General features: G+C 31.7%; 1 protein-coding gene and 1 long non-coding RNA gene across 5 annotated transcripts in view; one reads left to right on the forward strand and one right to left on the reverse strand.

Moving 5' to 3' along the window:
* LOC408906 (multiple C2 and transmembrane domain-containing protein) overlaps positions 1 to 15662 on the reverse strand; it is a 28109-nt gene extending 12447 nt beyond the window's left edge. For 2 of the 4 annotated variants that reach the window (XM_016913174.2, XM_016913172.2), the window contains exons 1-6: positions 15483 to 15662; positions 9004 to 9334; positions 5235 to 5612; positions 4576 to 4851; positions 4138 to 4280; positions 3510 to 3701 (exon numbers count right to left, since the gene is read on the reverse strand). In XM_016913174.2, coding sequence (XP_016768663.2) covers positions 3510 to 3701; positions 4138 to 4280; positions 4576 to 4851; positions 5235 to 5612; positions 9004 to 9061 — 1047 coding nt within the window. In that variant the 5' untranslated portion in view covers positions 9062 to 9334; positions 15483 to 15662. Of the gene's footprint in view, positions 1 to 3509; positions 3731 to 4137; positions 4281 to 4575; positions 4852 to 5234; positions 5613 to 9003; positions 9335 to 15474 lie in introns of those variants that run through there. The other 2 variants (XM_016913173.2, XM_016913177.2) reach the window with 2 other exon arrangements.
* A 1996-nt stretch (positions 15663 to 17658) lies between these two features.
* Positions 17659 to 20267, forward strand: LOC113218897. Its single transcript, XR_003305021.1, has 2 exons — positions 17659 to 17944; positions 18067 to 20267. It is a non-coding gene; the product is annotated as an uncharacterized LOC113218897 (long non-coding RNA).
* The last annotated feature ends 714 nt before the right edge of the window (positions 20268 to 20981 follow it).

Consider the following 20981-nt stretch of genomic DNA (forward strand, 5'->3'; position numbering starts at 1 on the left):
CTTCAAGTACAAATTGCCAGAGCACTTAGTGTCACTGAGTCATCGAAACATGGACGGTCACGTGTGCTCGAAGCTGAGATTCGACTTAACAACTTTGCAGCCTACACTTCACACCATTTTGCAATTTAACGACTTTCGATTGTTTCCATTTTGCGTGTCTTCTTTTCACGGCCGTCTATTCATTTGTACACACTTTTGTACACACAATTGCATATTGCTTTGTAACGTAGAAGATGTTGATAATACGCGAAGATAAAAGATTTATGTAAACGAACTTGCTTTTAACACAGAAAAATTTTTCTTCTTTTTCCTTTCTGGATTCTTTTGAAATATTGCATAATTTTACGTTGAAAATTAAAATAAATTTCGATTTTATTTTAAATTTAACTACAATTTAATTCGCAATTTAAAATTCATATCGCGGAATATTTCAAGCGAATTAGATATAAATATAGATAAAAATACGTAAATAATGTAATAAATAAGAGGAAAATAAAAAGAAAAAGAAATTGTTTTAGAAAACGCGAGAACAGTAGTTGCTCGAATGTCGCTGTGTGACTGCTAAACGATACAGCTTAACTCGACAACCGAACCTTTCTTTCCCTCTCCATTCCCAACAAGAGGTAAACATTACGATATCGTGTATGATGTAAGTAAGTATATGTATACGTAGGAACGTATAACTTTAATGTTTCGTTGGGCCAAATAATTGGAAATAAAGTGGTTCAAATATGTTACTCTTCTTTTCTCAACTTTATTCTTTCTTTTTATTTTTACAATATTTGAAATTGATCTTTTATTTATATCGTAATGTAATTGATTAAATTTTTTAACGGATTTGAATTTTTCTATTTTCTTTTCCAATAAATAAATTCTTTTTCATATTCAAATTCGTATTACGTCATATCTTTCAAAAACAATGTGAATTGTTTCGTAAAGCAAAATTGAATGATGCACGCTTAAATAAAATCAAAATTTTAAATACTGGTTACTATCGAAATGTTGAATAATGCATGCATGTTTTTACCATGTATGTAATTACAGATTACAAATAACGAACTTTTTTTACAATTAAAACATATATCTTTATAAATTATTCATCGATGCTCGTTTTAAAATTTTTTAAAACATTTTTTTTTTTAAAAGATTTTATTTAAATCGATCGATTCATTAATTTCATTTTAAAATCCTTGATCCATGCACTTAGTCACACACGTATAATATATATACGTTAACGTTACATAAAGCAATTCTATTAATTAACACCCAGAAATCGTGTCGACAAAATATTTCTGCGAATAATTTTTTTTCCCCCCCAATTTTATCATCTTATCGACATTATTGACGTATCGTTAATAAGAGCAAATTCAAATTATGCTTTCATAAAAAATTCAACGAAATTATGATCTTAATCGATACCAATTATGTCTATCAATTTCACTTTCGAGGTTATTAATTCATACTCGCTTCATGCATATTTATAAACGAAAAAATTCTAGATAAAAAAAAATTATGACGCGAATGATAATAAAAGAGTCGAATCAATAAAGGTCGTCGAATTTTTTCTTCCTTTTTCTTTTTTTTTCTTTTTTTATTTTTATTTTAAACCAATCTTATCGAACATATATATATATATCCCTATTAACGTTTTAATCTTTTTCAATCGTTTTAGAATGATTCGGGTCAAATTAGAAAATCCGATTCTTCGTTCTACTTGTAATCGCAAGCCTGTGATCCCCTTCAACTTTTTACCGGCAATATTGATTGTGTCGTTAAGCTCGACACGCAGAACCCTCTGGTGTGAGGCTAATAATGATCGGTTAGATCAACCTTGCGCAACTTCTTTGCTCGTAAATAATAATAATAATAATAATAACGTATTTTAATTAAGAGTTCTTTTTTTTTTTTTTTATTCATCACAAGTTTATCCAATTTTTCCAATTCCAGGTTACATTTAACGAACGAAACAATTTATCTTATATACGATCCTTCTGCCAAACCGCAAATAATAAACCGGGCTATTCCACCAGTTCTTCCACTCGGTTTAATAATAAAACGAGCAATTCGTTCGTATTACACGTCTTTCCATTTCCAAAACACTTTGACGTCGTTCTTTCACGTCGATTGCATTTCAATTGCACAGCTTGTCAAAGTTCATAGTTAAGGGACTTATCGTTTATCGATATACCGTGCTATCACTGCTGCCAGCCAAAACATCGGATTGTTCGTTCCTTTTTCTTTTCTTTTTCTTTTTTTTTTACGGTCATCAATTAAAATCGGAAAAAATTAACAGCGCAAAAATAGCGCGTGCTGTTTCTTTTACGCCACATCAATCTGAACAAATTTGTTTCCCCGAGAAAATTTGGTAATCGAAGATATCGATATAGATCGATCGATCGATTAATTTTTTTTTTTTTTACTCGAAGAAATCAATTATATCGAATTTTAATATAAATTAAAATACGATATTTAAAAATTCAATCCATTATACCGAATTTTAATATAAATTAAAATACGATAATTAAAAATTATTATTATCGATAGGTAAGATTAATCGAGCGAGTTTTGAATTTTCGAGATAAAGAGAAGACATTGCACGAGAAATGTATCTCTACGCTCGTCTAAAAAAAAAAATTATACGTTAATACATTTTTATTGCCCATAGATTATTCATTTATTCCCACCGAGTTACCTTCCATGCTTAAAATTCTGTTCGCAACTCGAGCCAGAAAGATAACGTTTGGCAATAGTGGCAGGACGACGCTCGTGTCGCCCCTATCGTGAAAATATGGAAATACTTTCATATCATCCAAATGTAGAAATGCTGGCTGTTTTCAACAGCCTCGGCGTAACGATGGCACAATTTGCAGCCATAGAATCGTCGAAAAGGATTATTTTAAGTGCCATTAATATACTTCCTTATTGAAAGAGGATTCGAACGTAATCTTCCACTGATTCCACTTGATTAATCCGTATGGTAAAAGATGTGAAACAGCGAAGACGAGAGGATGTACGTGAAAAGCAAGACTAATCTTGCATTTGATCCGCTAATCATGACTTTCATCTTTTCAGATTCGTAATAAATTTTTCAATAATTTAATTTCGATCTCGATTTTAAACTCTACGATTGAATATATCCTTTTTGAAAATTAAAATAAAATATACGAGATATCGTTCGAGTATTGTAACGTTTATGTAACTCGATATTATATTACACAGATTGAAAAAGACTAAGCTTCGAAATTTCGTTTAAACAGGTGTGTAATCTTGATAAGATTATCTATCTAATAAAATCACAAGTCTGTACTCGAGCCAGAAATCCTATTTAATTATTCCGTCAACAGAAAGTTTAATTATCATAAATCCAGAATGAAGCAGAGAGATATCCACTGAATTTTAAATTATTCAAGCATAAATATTAGGAATCCACTATTAAAAAGGGATCCATTATTTTTTTTTAAATAAAAACATCGATCAAAATAAAATGAAACATCGGTTAAAAGAAATACCTGCTCTTTCTCCTGTTGATTTTTCGGCCAAAGCGTGGCGGTCAGATAAATTTCGCCTAGGTGTTGTTTCGGCCTATTGTGATCCTTCAACTCCAACACGATATCTTGCGGCTGGCCCAGATCGAGCTGCGCGAGGTCGAATTGAGCCGCCCCCATGAAGTCATCCTGCAGACCCCAGTCATAGTCGAAGACCTGTCGAAACGACCAAGGTCTTTTGCCAGCTTCGAAAGAAAGAGCAAGAAAATGATAAAAATCTCGGCGACCACCACCACGTTCTGGATCTATTAACGAACGAACGAAAATTTCATCCTCTTTTCCTCCTTTCATTAAATCGTCCCATAAATCTAATCGATACAATTTTTTTTATTACCTTTCTTTTTTAATTTATCAAGAACGACATTGTATGGGAACGGTTTAACAAAATAGATTCTTCGTTCGATAAAATAATAGCAATAATGGTTTTGGAAGAAATTGGAAGGAAAATAATAATCCTAATCGCCAGTTCGTTACAAGGATACCATAACGGCGGTCGATTTACCGGTAATTCGCGTGTGATAATAATAATAATAATAATAATAATAATCGATGGATTAATTGTTCGAACGAATGGAACAATGGAAAAATTTACCTTGAACGTAAGAGGCTGAAAAGGATCCTCTATAGGCAGGGTCACACTTTCGTCCCAAACTGGATTTAGGTCGCGATGAACGGTCCGCGACTTGTGCAACAATCGACCTCCGCTTTTCACTTTCACGTAAGGATCACTGGCGCCTGAAACGTAACAATCGATGTTTCGTTCTTTTTTTTTTTCTCCTCTAAATTCTGTCAAAAGATATTATTCCATCCTCGTCGTGTCTTTGTGGTGATATCGTGGCTTTTGGGGAACGAAAATTAAAAAAGGAGAGAAAATTAGGGCGATATGTAAGATAAAAAAGAAAAAAATAATAGATTGCGTTATTTTAATTATATAATAAAAATTTGGATTATTAAAGTAATAATTGGTAAGAATTTTTGAAAGAAGATTGAAATAAGAGAAAAAAAGAGAAAGGAAAACTTTCTATCTCACCGCATCTATCCATAGCGACGAGATTCATCCCTCTTCTGATGTGCAAACGAAGCTGAAAGAAGGCATGCTGCCTCAACGCCAATTCCCTTCTACGTGCGAGTTCCTCCTGGAGAAATGCGCTATCTTCCTGGCTGATCGATCCTCGAGCTTCCTCGTTCGAATCTTTCGACGGCTGGAAGCTCAACGATCCTTTCGAGTGCGCCTCGCTGTATTTTCCAGGACTGTCTTCCGCTTTTGTCACGACATTCTGCCTTCCTCCGCATACCAACGGTGATTCTGTGAAAATTATTCCTAATTAAGTTACCAACAGTTCAACAAATATTGATTTATCGACAAAACTGATTTATCGATAGAGACAAATGCTATATTTTCACATCGTATCTTTCGTACACAATTTTAAACCGAATGATTGAAAAGGGAGAAAAATAAACAGTTCAACGAGCAACACCGTTGAACGAAACGAGCGAGCGATCAATTCACGCGCGAAAGCTTTTTCAATTTAACATCGATCTAATACACGATAAATAAACGAGTTGTCGTATTCAAAATTAATCAATCTTTCTTCAATATTTCCTCTTGCTTGTTAAATTATACATAATCAAATAAAAGAATACGATCAAATTATTCTTTTCGAGAGAAAGAATACGAAAAATACTTACCCGGATGATTGAGACAGTGCCTGGCTGGGCTCTGCGTTGCCGACGAGCTTTTGCTGTGCTCGGACGAGTAATCGGCCGCGTAATCGGACTCGATCCCGCCATGCGGTAAGACGCTCCCGCCATCCTTCGACTTTTTCCGTTCCTTGCTCCTGTTGCGACCCCACCGGCTTTTCAAGGTAGCGAAGAAGATGTGCGTACGCTGCGCCACCGAAGTGGCGTGTCGGTGATGGCGATGGTGATGGACGACACCCGACTCGACTTGTTCACCGCGTCGTGACGGCGAACCGCTGTCGTTGTTCCGGAGCTCCGTGGCGCTTTTCGAGAGCTGACGGCTCCCGTTCAAGTTCAGTCGAGACCTCTCCTCCACGAAACTGTTCTCTGAAAAAGATCGAATCTTTTACTTACTTACGGATTCCACATTCACATTTTCTCATCCGATAAAGAAGTTTGGGATAAAGTTTCATCGAATTAATATAGGTAGGTAAAATAGATTTAAAAGTACGAGTGGATATTTTTCTCGTAACTTTTTCAAAAATATTGCGAAATCTTTGAGAAATTTCATTTTAATATACTTTTTATAATTGGAAATGTTAGAGATTTTAAATTTTTAATTTAAACAATGATAATGATAATTTATCGTTTTAGAAAATTTTTCATTATTTGCTAATAATAAGATTCTACTTGGTTTGTGAAATATTTAATGCCATTTAAATATTATATTCGTTGCGTTGATAATTTTATATTAAATTTGAAAAAAAGACACTGTCGTTTAAAACCGTGCCATTGAAAAATCACTTTTTGATTTATCCCGATATCTCAATCGGTTGCCGAGATATAACCCACTCAAAGTGTCCACATAGCGCTTAACACACGGTGCAGAGATCATGAATGGATCCACGACGCAGTGACCTACATTTTTCCCTGGAAATGCGTACAAATGTTTGTCTAGGAATTACATAGGAATTTCTAGGAATCTCGTCTGTTACTTGTCTAGGATTTGGGGATAGATCAGAGAGAGGAGATGCAAACGAAAGGACGGGATAAGCGACGAGGATGTGGTAAATCGTAAAAAAATACTTTTCTTTTTACACGATGATATCTCGGGAAATGGAAATCTTATCGGGATAAACGAAAAAGCATCTCGAAGGGTAAAGTTTCGCGCTTCTAATGATCGTTCACTCGTTGATAAAAAGTCAGTATCTTTGAAATTATACCGGTTCAAAGTTTTTCTAATTTAATTAAAAAGAAAATCATTGTCTTTGGAATTATATATATATAATTGAAATTTTCTCTAATTTTAATAGAATCCATTCAAATTTTAAGATAAATTATATGATTATTGCGTTCAGAAAATGTTTAATTATTAATGAAAAACAAAGTCGTTAAAATGATGTCTCTGATGTCAGGTCAGATGCAGATAAACGTTACTTGCAGATATCATAAATTTATATCATATTCGATTCATACACGTAATATGTACATGGTCGGAGATAAAAAATTGTTGTTGTGACGAAATTACCTTGCGAGAAATTAATAATATCCTATCCGTAACTGGAGAACGAGATCTTGAAAAAAAAAAAACACTTGTCCACATAAGAAATTCACTTGACAATTTATTTCCTTTGATCCTTGATATTTTTCAAATAACGTTTTTAAATTACTTTGATGATGAATCATGAGAGCAAAAACAAGCGAAAAAGATATTATAATATAAATGTAATATCGCATGCGAGAGAAAGAAACGAGCAACTAAATTAACTCGAGGAAAAAAAAAATGATGAATGTCGAGACTGACTGTGATGGTCTGACCGACAATCGGTAAGTGTACAACTGAACTGAAGATTGCGGAAGAGAAAGAAAAGGAGAGAACACGCAAGGAAGGAAGATCCTGCGCAACACGGATGCCGGAATATGCGCAATAGAAAAAACAGTATCTAAAAGAATGCAACTAAAGAATGTATCAAAAGTACGCGTGTATATAACATACGATTTTATAATACAATTTCAATTTTTATTCAAATAGATTCAATTTATCTTTCCTATTAATTAGTAATTAACAAAAAAATTTAAATCAGTAATATCACTTAAATATATAAACTAAAAATTATTATTATATCGATTTCACAAATATGTTCCAATATATGAAAAGTCTGGATGAAACTGGGACATTTGACAAAGCTACCACTCACGTATCTAGAACGACTCTCTATTTGAACGATTTATCTATTTATTAGATAGATAGGCATATCTCTATATATATATTTAATATATTAAAATTATATTCAATTTCTGATTTTGCTGCGTTCAAAAAAAGAAAAAAATATATCCCGACGAATTTATCGATGGAAAATTTATTCGATGATGTAAAAATGTATAAATTAAATTATACAATAAAATGTGATATAGAAAATATTATCTCTCCACGATACGAAGATACGATGAATATATTTTCATTCAGATACTTAAATCTATATTAAATTTCTACGTTCCTAAAACTACTTATTCATATTCATCGTTATAAAAGAAGAAGTCGATAGCATCGATCGATATTCCGTTAGTTCCACAATTTGTCGCACAGTCGCGGACAATTACGTTGCATTCACAGCATGTTTTCGTCGCACGTTTTCATCCGTGCGAAAAAGGGTCGATCAGCGAAATTGCGGATATAATCGATAAGTAACGAGAACGAGTGTTGAAAATTCACGACATTCGCTATCTTGAGCGGGGAGATTCGCGTACGGCCGATTCGTTCTAAAAATACGAAGGGAATGAGAACAAACGATGACATTTAACTGCAAAACCATTAGGCTCGGGATAAATTGGAAATAACATAGGGAATTAGAGGCGCTCGATTATTGATTTATATGGAATACAAGAAAGGCACATTTGCACCTACGCGAATTGCGTTATAGATATATCTAAAAAAAAAAAATCTGACGTTTTATTATATTATAGAATGTAGAATGAAAAAAAGATATTCATTGGAAAATACATTTGTCGAGCATTTTTCCGTATATAAAAAGTAATCTAAATAATCCATCTTCTCATTATAATTTTCATCAGCCTCTTTCCTTCGCTCTTCAAATTTCGCTCATGAATCATAGTGCTTCGTTACACTAAAATCATTCCTCCCTTAATTACTCGAAGGGATCCAATTTCGATCATTTCTCGTGGACGTATCGAATACACGTGTACCGAATGCGATTGGAAACAATCCATCAACCCCATCCGAGCTTCCTTCCTCTCCATCTTCCCAAAATTACGATCCACCACGCGTGGATGGAAATTGGAAAAATTTCCGTACTCGGATCAAATCAATCTTCTCTCCTTCTTTGGGAAAGTAATTTTACGGATATTTTTTTTTCTAACGAATAAAAAGAGGAACGACTTATAAAGCTATTCCAAGGAAGAAAAAAAGGAACTTTTGGCAAAGAAGAAGCGAAGAAAGGAAAGAAAGAGCTTGGACAATGAGAGAGAAAGGTTTCGAGAGATAGATGTCAAAATGTCAAAGGAAATAATAGCAACGATAAAAAAAGAAGAAGGAGAATACAGGAACGCAAAGATGAAACGAAGAAATATCTTTCGTATAAAGGCACAACAAGCAACGTTTTATTTCCAACGTTATTCCTTAGTTTATTCAAACAGTTTTAAAACTCGATGTATAAAATTAAGAATCGAACGATTTTACTTATCTATTTCAATCGATCGACAAGGGAGAATTAATCAAAGAACGGGAGAAGAAAATCGACGGGATTCATTAACAACTCACCCGCTTGTATCTGTTCACTGTCCTCCGCCCCAGCGAGTAGCTCGACGCTCTTGCTCATCTTATCCACCGAATACGCGGTTCGTATTTCGAAGCTCCAGCTCGCGAGCCTTTAATCTCTTCTTGAAGTGCGCCAGTCCGCCGCATCCCGACACCATCATTTCGTCGGAGGATCAACGAACCTAAGGAGCATCGGCCACCGGCCGCATCGTATCCCGAGCTCTCCACTCGGCTCGATCCTCGATCCCTCTCCTTCGATTCAACCACGCTTCCACGCTCGCTCCATGCTTCTCGACTCGACTCGACTCGACTCGACTCGATTCGATTCGATCAACTGATACACAATCACAATACCACAACTGAACTCTTTGTTTTTTTGTATAATATATAATTTAAAAGTTTGCAGGCTACGCTTGCTTCTATCTTTCTCTCTCTCTTTCGTTTAAATGAATATCCTAACAGGAGATATATAAATATTGACAAAAATCAATCACGACGATCGAATCACGAAATCGATATTACGATTGGTCACAGTTTTTTTAAAAACCTTCTGCTTCTTTCAGATTAATCTTGAGAGAGAGAGAGAGAGAGAGAGAGAGAGAGAGAGAGAGAGAGAGAGAGAGGAAGAGAGAGTGAGCTTAGAGAGAGAGGAAGAGAAAGCTTAGAGAGAGAGAGAGAGGAAGAAAAAGCTTAGAGAGAGAGAGAGAGAGAGAGAGAGAGAGAGAGAGAGAGAGAGGAAGAGAGAGTGAGCTTAGAGAGAGAGGAAGAGAAAGCTTAGAGAGAGAGAGAGAGAGAGAGAGAGAGAGAGAGAGAGAGAGAGAGAGAGAGAGAGAGAGAGAGAGAGAGAGAGAGTATTTGTAAAGGTGGATTGGAGAAGGTTATTAAATAGCGTGGTAAATTTTATTGATCGACGATTGCTAATGTATACACGTCAATATTTATCGAATAATGAAATGTAATTTTCGAGAGATTGAATTTATATCGTGAATCAGATTCGAAATTTAATATTTGCGAGAAAAATTATTGTGTACGTTTTAATATATATTTTATTTGATCGACCGGGAACGAATGATTTAATAAAATTTACGCTGCTGGAAAAACGGATAAACGAAGAAGGATCTTTTACGAGCGCATGTATCCACAACTTTTACGCGATAGATTGTAAATATATTTATAAATATTTCCTAGGGATTGATAAGAGTGCGATAACAGTTTACGAAGAAGAATTTTCTCTGTGTGTGATTATCGATTAAAATTAATTGACAAGATTGTAAGAACGGTTGAAAAGAGTGTTAGAAAAGAATTTACAGAGTAATTTGTGCAATATAATATAATGGATACGTTTGCAGGATGGATTTAATTTTAGTTGGAAGTAGAGAAACGATGTATGCTAGCTTTATAGTGGAAGAAGTGGAAGAGAAATTAACGAGTGAATAGTAAAAGGAAGAATTGGCAGCATGCATACGTCACATACGTCTCTTATTGATTGGTAAATGTAATACGTGTAATACATGCGTTTGTTTGTGTTCTCAAGGGGATACATGTGATGACAGGTGTTGTTTGTAATGTTAATACGTTGTTACACGCTAATATTATTCTACATTGTAATACTAATATGTATGGTCAATATATCAATATCGATTTAGATATTTCGAAATTTACTAAATAAAATAACATTAGCGATACCCTATAAATTGTATCATCATACGATAAAGAATCATCGTTAAAAAGGATTTTTTTCAAGGTTAATCGAACACATTCAATGTTTCTTTATTAATTTCAAGAGATCTTTATGTAAAAATTTATACTATGATTTTCTACCATGTTTGTTTATTTTTCGAACACTAATTTATTTTCATAATAAAATTTACGCGAACCGAAATAGCACAAAACAAATATTCATTACGTAACGTTGTATTACCAGCTCCTAAAGAAAAGTGAATTGTTTAAACGTCCATATGATAAACTATTCTAAAAAATTTACATAGGTTAAATAATTCTATAAATTTATATTTAATTTACCAACTATTAGCTAGCATCGCCGAAAACGGAAGATATTCCGTACAATTTCCGCCTCTCTTAAAAGGCTCGAACTTTCAGAACGATTTTTCAACGAATTAACAATACATATATCCGTTGCAATATCGTTATAAAAGTTACAAAACAGTTTCTCGTTTCGGGAGTAAATATTAAGAGTAAATTATAGAAGGAAAAAAACTGGAAAAGGAGAGGAAATATTTCAGCCGACGAGGAGGTAATTACTCGTGCAATTATTTTGTCACCGCAGTTAAGGTTAAGGGATAATCGTTTATTATCTCGTATTCAAGTTTCCCCTCTTACAGCAGTAGGGTTAAGCGTTACGAGTGCGTGGAACAAAGGAGAAAGTGGTGGGAGTAGCTCGTGCTACATATTTATCCTCTGCGCATCTCCGATGCGCATATATTATCGCGATCCCTTGCTTCGACTAAACATAGCACTAATCCTGATACAAATGTGTATAGGTTATTTTTATAAACAATTTATTAGTACATAACTTATCCGATATTTATAATACCGATTTCAAAAGTGCAAAAACAAACTTTTTCAACGACACGGTGTTATTTTATAACAAACAATATACAACGTTACGTTTATATAATTTTACTTAATAGAAAATATTTCTCTTTAAGAAAAAAAAAAAAGGATAAAATATTGCATTTGATTATTTTGATAGATTCAACGTTTGTTTTAAACGATGATGAAAACTTATACAGATGGAAGATGTATGACGTTACTATAATAATAACGAAACTTTGTACGTATATAGAATCGGTAGAAACTTGTGAAATGAATTCGAGTTTTCGACGTGAAATAGCGGAAAGGAAGCGGAAGTTGCGAGAAGAAACACGAGCTGATAAATAAATAACAGAGGCAGTACGGAAACTAAGAATACATAACCTCATTTGAATCCCTGGATAGACGTTCGAGTACCTCTTTTAATTGATTCACCGAGTTAATAAAAGTGGTTTCAGTTCAGGGTTCGTTTTGATCAATTAAAAGGTTCGTGGGGGAACGTTTGGCCTTCGAATGATAACAAGCTGCCATAATTGATGTTAGGGTGCCTGAATTATTTTAGTTGGCAGCTTTTACGATTTTTTATCGAAGAAAAAAAAATCCATAGAATAGAAATTAAAATAAACCAAACATAATATTACTACTCTTCTCTATCTTTTGAAAAAATCTACGTAAAAATTGAGATCTGATGCGAACTTTTTGATGAATCACGAGTCGTATACAAGTACAAGAGAGTAACAAGAGTTAAGTATCCGTAATACGTGAAGTGGTAGCTAATATTCTAATTAGGAAGAAGACTAAATTGAGACTAAATTAAGGAATTCCAGTAGGAAGATATTCATAGATCTAAATTATTCAAAAATTCATCAAAATCAATCTACTTCAATAAAATAAATTCTTGTTATTGAGAGTATCTGTCTTGTATATATTATACAAAATTAAGTATATTTGATCCCTCCTCAATTTTTCATTTTTAAAATTTCACCAATACTTAATATATAATTAGGTAAAAAAAATTGTGCACACAGTTTTTACTGAAAGTAAATCTAAAGCGCTAAAATCAAGAGTAAAAGACACAAATGGTTTAATTAATTCCAACGTCCGATTGGGAGAGCTCTTGAAACGAGAAGTACGACCCTTGCGCGCCTCCCATGTTTGCTACACAGAGCTAAAGAGGATTTCGTCGTGAAATTTCGCGAAACAACGCAAAGGAATAAGTAATGCCACTCGGTAAACATCCGAGGTTGACTCGAGCGGACGATTATAGAAGCGGTCGTCATCGGTCCATTCGATTTCCTTTTTAACTCGGTTAATTTCTTCCACTCTTTGAAAGATACTCTCCAGTTAAGTCTGTTATCGATTATTAAAACATTCGTGGAAATTCGGTTATAAAAAACGTTTTTAAACAAAAATCAAATTTAATCGAACAATTTAAATATATATATTATATTGATTTAAAAATTTTGAAAATACAAAATAAATTCTGTCTTTCTTGTAGAAGGAAGAAAATTGAAAAATCTATTAGATGATTAAAATTACAATTATTATAGATCGTTATTATCTTTATTATCTTTATTAGAATATACGAGGATAACAAAACTCATCAAAAATGCATGTTTGACCTTTCAATCTTGCTGCAACTCGAGAATTAAATTTAATTAACATATTATATTTGTTGTTATTATAAATTTTTAACATTGTTTTTGGAAGAAAAAAATATTTTCATTTGTCACTGTCAAATGTTTATCTTTCCCCCGCTTATTAATTCCAAAGATTCGTCGATATTCCGAGAGATAGGGCATATTACAGGAAAACGGAAATAGGTGGAAGTTTGATTGATTCCAAGAGCCCGAACTAATAGAAATTTCCGAACGAATGTAACTCATCTGACTGACAGCGGGCAATTTAAATTTTAAATAGAAGGGAAACACGAATTTCAAAGATTCACGTGCAATCCATTTAACTTTCAAAAATCTTGATTTATCGATGATTTTAAAAATAAAATGAGAAAAATATCTCTTCTTCTTCACTGTTATTTTTACTTTGATATTTCGATATTTTTTTTCTCTAAAGCGAGAAGAAAATTAACTAACTGCGAGCTCTGCATGCATTTGCGTCCTTTCATTATATTCAACAAGAATATTAAAATCGGCAGATCGATACATGCTGGTTATATGCCACTTGAAGAAAACCTTTTACATTATTACGTTGTATCGTTGTGCGCGCTTTCTTAACGATTAGGCTAACTACTTCGCCCTCCCCGTGTGTTGGTAAACGAATATCACGGTACGCGTTTAATGTGCGTACCATGTACAAGGGAAGCGACCTTTGCTTTCGATCGCTTGTTTTTTTAGTAAACACGTTCCTTGCAATCGCGCTAAGAAAGATTTCGAGTAAACTTCACGCGAAGCAAACTAAACACGAGGGGATAGAAATTTGATATCACGTTTGGATCTGGATATGTTCATATTTATGCGTACGTGTAGGGAAAAAGAAAGGATAAATATGTAAAACGTGATTATAATAGGCTAATATTCTTTCTCTAACTTTGAATATTTTTATTTTTTATTGTGTAATAAACTTTTTAAATTAAAATAGAATTTAAGAATCATAAGATTTATAAGATGAAAATTTGAAAATAAATATTTCAACAAATATCGAAAGTTTTTTATTTGTTATAATAATTATATCTATTTAAAAAGAAAAAAATTCATAGGATAGAATAAATTTTTAAATTTTATTATATAATCAGTATAGTAGAACTAACTAATTTGTTAAATATAGAATTATTTTCCTCATGCCAAGAAATAAATAATTTGAAGAGGTTAAACATCAAAATTTTTATAATATTGATAGTTAAAAAAAAATTACATTCTAAAATAGATCGTAATTTCAAATCTTTTCCTATTTCTAATCAATATCGTTTGTATTTCATTAAAAATTCCATTTATTCTTGCAAATTGTTCAATTATACAATAATATTATTTATATTCTTAAGCACGGTCGTAATTTCTCATTTTATAAGAGTATATGATATATCGAGCATTCATTTGACAAACTTGACACACATCGTTTAAAATTTGCTATTCATCAAAATCTCTCTATCTATATTTGATATTCTTAACAATCTACATTAAATTGGATCTAAATTTTAGATTTAAAATTAGATTCAACGTTCGACTAAATATTTCGAAATGTTTCAAAATTTGTTTATTTCAAAATTGTTTAAAGCAAAGTTAAAAAAAAAAGAAAGAAAAGTAAAAGATAATTAACACAAACTTGCAACTATGTTAACCGAAGCGAGAAAAAATAATTGTATTACATTAATTCTTATCGCCATAAACTTAGTTACATTTTTTATCATTCGTATCCGGTCTCACAATCTTTTTCTCCCTCAACTTAGTTTCCGCAAAGAAACTAAGTTCTTTTCATCAAATAAACACGGTGCTAATAAGATTCTTTCGAGACAATACCAGGTGCCTTAAGCTTCGACCGAATTTCCTTCAAGTTTTCCGATCGATTGTGGAATTTTTCCGGTAAATTTCGTTAACCATAAAACAATTTCCGTAATACTTTTTCTCATTGCGTATCTATTATATGTTCTCGTGTCACCATATATTTACGTTTAACATTCTTTAATACAAATTTTCTCTGATAAAAACACTCGTATCCACGTATCCACATAGTGACCTTATTTCCTATATTTAACCCTCTTTATCTTTTTAATCATTTTTTTTTTTTTTTAATCACAACCATAGCAAACCACTAAATCTTCGTACAAAGTAAAGAACAATTCTTTCGTTTCACGTGAATCTTGTATACAAATGAATCTTATCGTGTATATCGTGTATATGAGTGTGCACTTCTATAATATAAAAACATAACATTGAACGGGATGCAATTTAAATATGTACCACGTACCACATTACCTTGTGATCGCCTCGAGAAACACTACGACGTCGAATGCCGCACTTATCGAATGATATAAAGAAACACAAGAATTTAACGTCCGCGTGAAATTATGTTAAAGCAACGGAGAAACGAAACGAATACACCATCCTTCGAACACCCGACGCTTTCGTGTCCGAGAGGCCACTGACAGAACTCGCGATTCCCCATCTTGCTCGGATACTCCTACTCCCCACCCTTTGCAGAATGAACTGGAAGGGAGAATGCCACGACGAGAAGAGAATATACGACGCGTAATGGGAGCGATTGAGAAGGAAAGAGGCTCTATCGACCCAACCGAACCACCATCCTACGAAAGATGGAGATACACGTTGGTAGCGATGGGTTCGATTAAAATTATTTTATCGTATAAGCGTGTGTATCATTGTGACTTACTCTGATAAATTAATCGAGTTGTTTAAATTTTGTTATCATTTTTCATGAAATAAAAATTTGTTTGATTGTTTGTATAAATATAAAATAAAATTTACATAAAATAAACGAAAAGTAAATTAAAGTGTATATAGAGAAAAATAATTTTTTTTTAACAAGATTCTAATCACGATTCTATAATGAATTGAATAGTAAAAAAATAAATAATATCGAAATAAATATACAAAGTTCTTTCATCTATAATTTTTAATTTTAAATCATAATATATATTACAATATTTATTTCGATTTTTTCTTACCTTGTCGAAATTAAAAAAAAAAAAAACTTTTTTCTACGTTACAAATATAATTTTTATAATTTAAAGTTCTTAATAAAACAAAGTTCAATCAAGGATGAAAATAGACTTAAAAATATACATGCATCAACAAGTTAAACACTTACAAAGTGGCCAATATTTTCCCAAGGCTATTGACATCAAGCAAAGGAGAGGATCAATGCCATCACTATGCACATGTACGCTTCAACGTGGATGAAGTTGATACGCACGACAAAACGGCGCCAATGTTTCCGGAAGAGCAATAACGTCTTTCAAAATTTTGATGCTTTTAAGAGGGTTCATACAGAATGAACAATTGGCAAAATGAGAAACAAAATGGGAACTGAATGATTCTTGTTAACCATCGCAAATAAAAAAGCTTCGTTGTCCATTCTCTTTGCGTATTTTAAATTCGATTTTCTTTCCGGTAATCTACAATTCATTTTTATAAAATTTTATTACGTTCTAGTTAGCGTTTCGATTGCATCAAATGAAAAAAGATTACAAAGTATTAAATTTAGAATATTTTATTTAAATAAAATAAAAAAAATTAATTTCAATTATATTTAAAAGTATATTTATAAAATATATATAATAAAATATATGTGATTTTCTCGAAGAATTTTCAATTCTGTTAAAAAAAAACGAGTATGAATATTTCATAATACATTATACAAAATTAAATTTCCTATTTTTATTAATCAAGGAAAGTACGTTAAAATGATTAAAAGAATGAACCACGCCTAAAATAACATTTGCACGCAATTCCAACACTTTGCTAATGTCCTAATTTTTCTGAGCTTTAAAAAAAGTGAAATTAAAAATATTTAATTTTTACATAAAATAAAGAAAATTTATTGTTATCGTATTTAAATTTCCATTTATAAATATAAGAATTTTATTACATATATTTTCCTGAGACATTTATTCTTTTTTCTAAATCAAACTTTGTTACATTCATCTTATTAAAAAATATTCCATTAAAAAAATTAAGTTTGCACACCATTACAGATTTTTCTTTGATGTTTATTGTCCGCTTGAAACTGTCACATTCTCCTTATTTTATCACAGATCATCTTCTTCAACGGTCGGCCACGAAGTATGCGATGAAGTGAGAAAATAGTCCAATTCTTATTATTTTATGTAACGTCGTAGCTAGAAGACTAATTTGAAAATTAAAATTATATATTTTGCTGTTATTTTCTTTAACATAAAAAATATTACTTTCTATTTAAAATAAAATTAGTTTAAATAATACTTATATTTATTTCCCTGATATTTTTTTCCTTCGAATTATTTTTACGAGTCAATAGTATATATATTATACACACATATCTAATTATTTAATTTGTTCAATTTGTTTTTTCATCAACAACATATTAAATATATTAATATCATAAAAAAAATACACAAATAATCGTAATTCTATGAATTATTATATTGACTTGTAAATAAGATCTATACCTTCTTTATTAGGCTTAATATTCATCAAAAATAATTTTTGTCAAAATAATCTATAAAATTTGAATGTTTGAAGTTAATAATGATTCGATTGATCCTTTATATATTCTTAATCTCGTTTTTAAAATTCAAAGTCATAAAATCTTAATGATTGCTTGTAACATTTTTTCAAACAAAAGTCAATATATATTCTGAATCTGAATTACCGACAACGATAAAACCATTGTAAGTCAGCGCACTCTGTCATATTCGTATGTAAGGTTACATACTAAGGTAGAATTTAATATTTTTATCCGAGAAAAATTTTCATCAAATTTTCCGATATAATTTTACTTCAAATTTGATCATGGATCACAAATATTTTAAGTTTTAATTATAAAACATTTTTTACGCAGCAGATGTAACAATGTTTTTAATGTTGGCAACTATGTTTGGCAACAGGCCATATGGACAAATAACGTGAATGTGAGCCAATTATGACACAATAATGTTTGATTATCGTATCAAACAATGCAATGTCAATAAACCATAATTTATGCATTGCACAACTGTTATACAGCATCACTTAATTATTCTACGCTATATTATCACATATTGTCATAAATAACCTATATTCAAGGAACTCTGGAAATTTGAAAGGTTTGATTGCAAATATTTTCTAAAGAGGGCGCATCGATGAACAAGGGTGCATCATTTTTAATACAATAACAAAAGAATACTTTCTTTTGTAATTCTATCATTATATAAACGATGTGTATATAACTTTTTAAAATATCTATTAGAAAATTTCATAGAAATAACAGAATTACATATCAATAAAAAGATTTTTAATGTTATTAAATGCAAAGATGAATAAAATATGGAGACAAAACTTTGAATAAAATTAAATTCGTTATAAATTTATTACAAATTATTAAACAATATTAAAAGAGAAAGGTAGAAAATTTTCAAAATATATGCTTCCAATATTAATAATTATTCGAGTATTGAACTATTTAGTAACCCATAATAACTTGCATTCCCTTTGCATTTAATCCCATCAATTACATAACAGAGATGTGACCGAAAGCGCTACTTAAGAAGCGCTTGTCAACCATAGGGTCAAAGGTATTTCTGCGAAGCCCTCGAGGTTGAAGCATTTACACCTCACCACCGCAATATTGTGATACATATCGTTTTGTAATAACGAAAACGTAACATGAATTACATAGCACAACAATTAAACAGCTTTGCTTTACTACAAAAAAACTTTTCTTTCTTTCTTTCTTTCTTTTTTTTTCTTTTTTTTTACAATTTCTTTTTGTACATTGTGCCTTAAGATAAAGACAACAATAATCATAAAACGATTGTGCAATGTATATAATATATATATATGTATAATTCATCGAATCATTCGATATTATTTAACTATCTACTTGCATTTATTTCGAATATATTATATTACACGTTTATACAAATATAATATATAATATATACATTATATTTATATTTTTACAGCTTTGCTTTTTTTCCCCCCCTCTCTTTCCTTGGGATTTTACAACTGAAAGTTCCTATGAGATCACAGGACATCACACACACATATATATATATATATATCTATATATAAATGGCGATCACAATAAAAATTCGACGCCATTTTATTCGGATAAGGTACAAAAAATATCGTCAGCATACACGGTATGCAGAATGCGGTTTTACGATAGAATATAAAACTCATTGATGATCTATTATTAAATAATTAAAGAATAGCCTACTTTACGAGATTATCGTCCGGGATAATCGAGTCTGATTTATTAATAGAACTTCAGATCGATTGCCTCTGCGCTTAGTACATCAGAAGTTCTGAAGTATTATGTTAAAAAAACTACAAAGAGCCATACTTTTTTTCTTCTTCTTTCTATTCACCTGTCGATGTTTCTTTTCGTTCCTTTCCTTCTTTCTTTCTTTTAAAACAAACTTATATATATAATCATTTAATCAATAACAAATATTTTCAGGATATAAAATTGGAAAAAATAATAATCAAAAAATTATCGATCGTTAAAAAAACGCGCGTACATATCGACAGGCAAATGAAATGAATATATGCTAAATGAAAGCAAATAATCGAATAGGAAGGAAAATGTAAGCAATAAACTTCCAATATATAACGAAGCGAAAATTATCGTTACTTTTCTTTTGAGCGAAGGCACTTTACTCGCACAACGTTCCGCAATTTTTCGTTATGTACACTCCCGTGAATAATCGCACGATCGATCTACGTTCTGCTATATACATCGCTCAATTATCACTCCCTCATACATTTGTAACATCACTTTTGTTTCTCTTGTATCGCGATAAAATCGCTCGAATGAAACTTGACCGATGCAGTTACATGGCGGAACGTAATAACGAACGCTACAATTTCCAGGTTATCGTTATCAGGATTTAACGGATTTTTTTTTTCTTCTTTTTTTTCTTGTTTAATCTCTTGTTTATATTCTCTATCGTTTATTCAACTTTTGTTGTACACACAACACACACGTAATTGATTCGTTTTAGAAAAAGAAAATTCAGAAAGTTAGAAAAAATTACATGCTTTAAAAAAAAAAAAAAAGAAAAAATTCACAATATAAAAGGATCATTGGAAATAATTATTGCTAAACGGTCAGATAGAGAAAAAGGAAGTATCCGAGGTTGTTTAAATTGTTTGATCGTACAAGTTTCACTTAAGAGTTATTTTATCGGGAAACAAATTGCAATTGCAATTTAAAACAAGCGATTCTCGTGAACATATATTTACATTTTCGTTTCGCAAAAATATTTCGCAACATTATTTTCTTGGATTACATTGCTACATCAATTGTACGTATTTCTCTATCCGATCTTTTTTCTTCTTTCTCTCTCTTTTTTCGTCGAAATCATACTCATAAATATACACGCACACATGTACACACTCGTCGCAAGGGAAATGACACGAAACGTCCCTAAGTGTAGAACACTTAAATCACGCACACATAGTGCATTGTTGCCAGCTAAAATCGATACGATCGCACACGCAGCCTAGCGGATAGAAAGAATTCGATGGATAAATTCCAACTTCGTAGATTTTTTTTTTTTTTTTCGTAAAAAGCGAGTGTAAGTAACAAGTGGCGGAACAAATCACTCGAGCTGTCAAAATTAACTTTCACAATATTCTCACGAATGTATTTACGCATTTACATTACATGTCATTCCATTCGTAATACTATATTTATATTATACATATCTCGATCCTTTATTCATTCTATTGGATTACCCTTTGCGATACAAACGATAATTCGACGAAATC

This window comes from Apis mellifera, linkage group LG7 (assembly GCF_003254395.2).
Source record: "Apis mellifera strain DH4 linkage group LG7, Amel_HAv3.1, whole genome shotgun sequence".
Taxonomy (NCBI): Eukaryota; Metazoa; Arthropoda; class Insecta; order Hymenoptera; family Apidae; genus Apis; species Apis mellifera.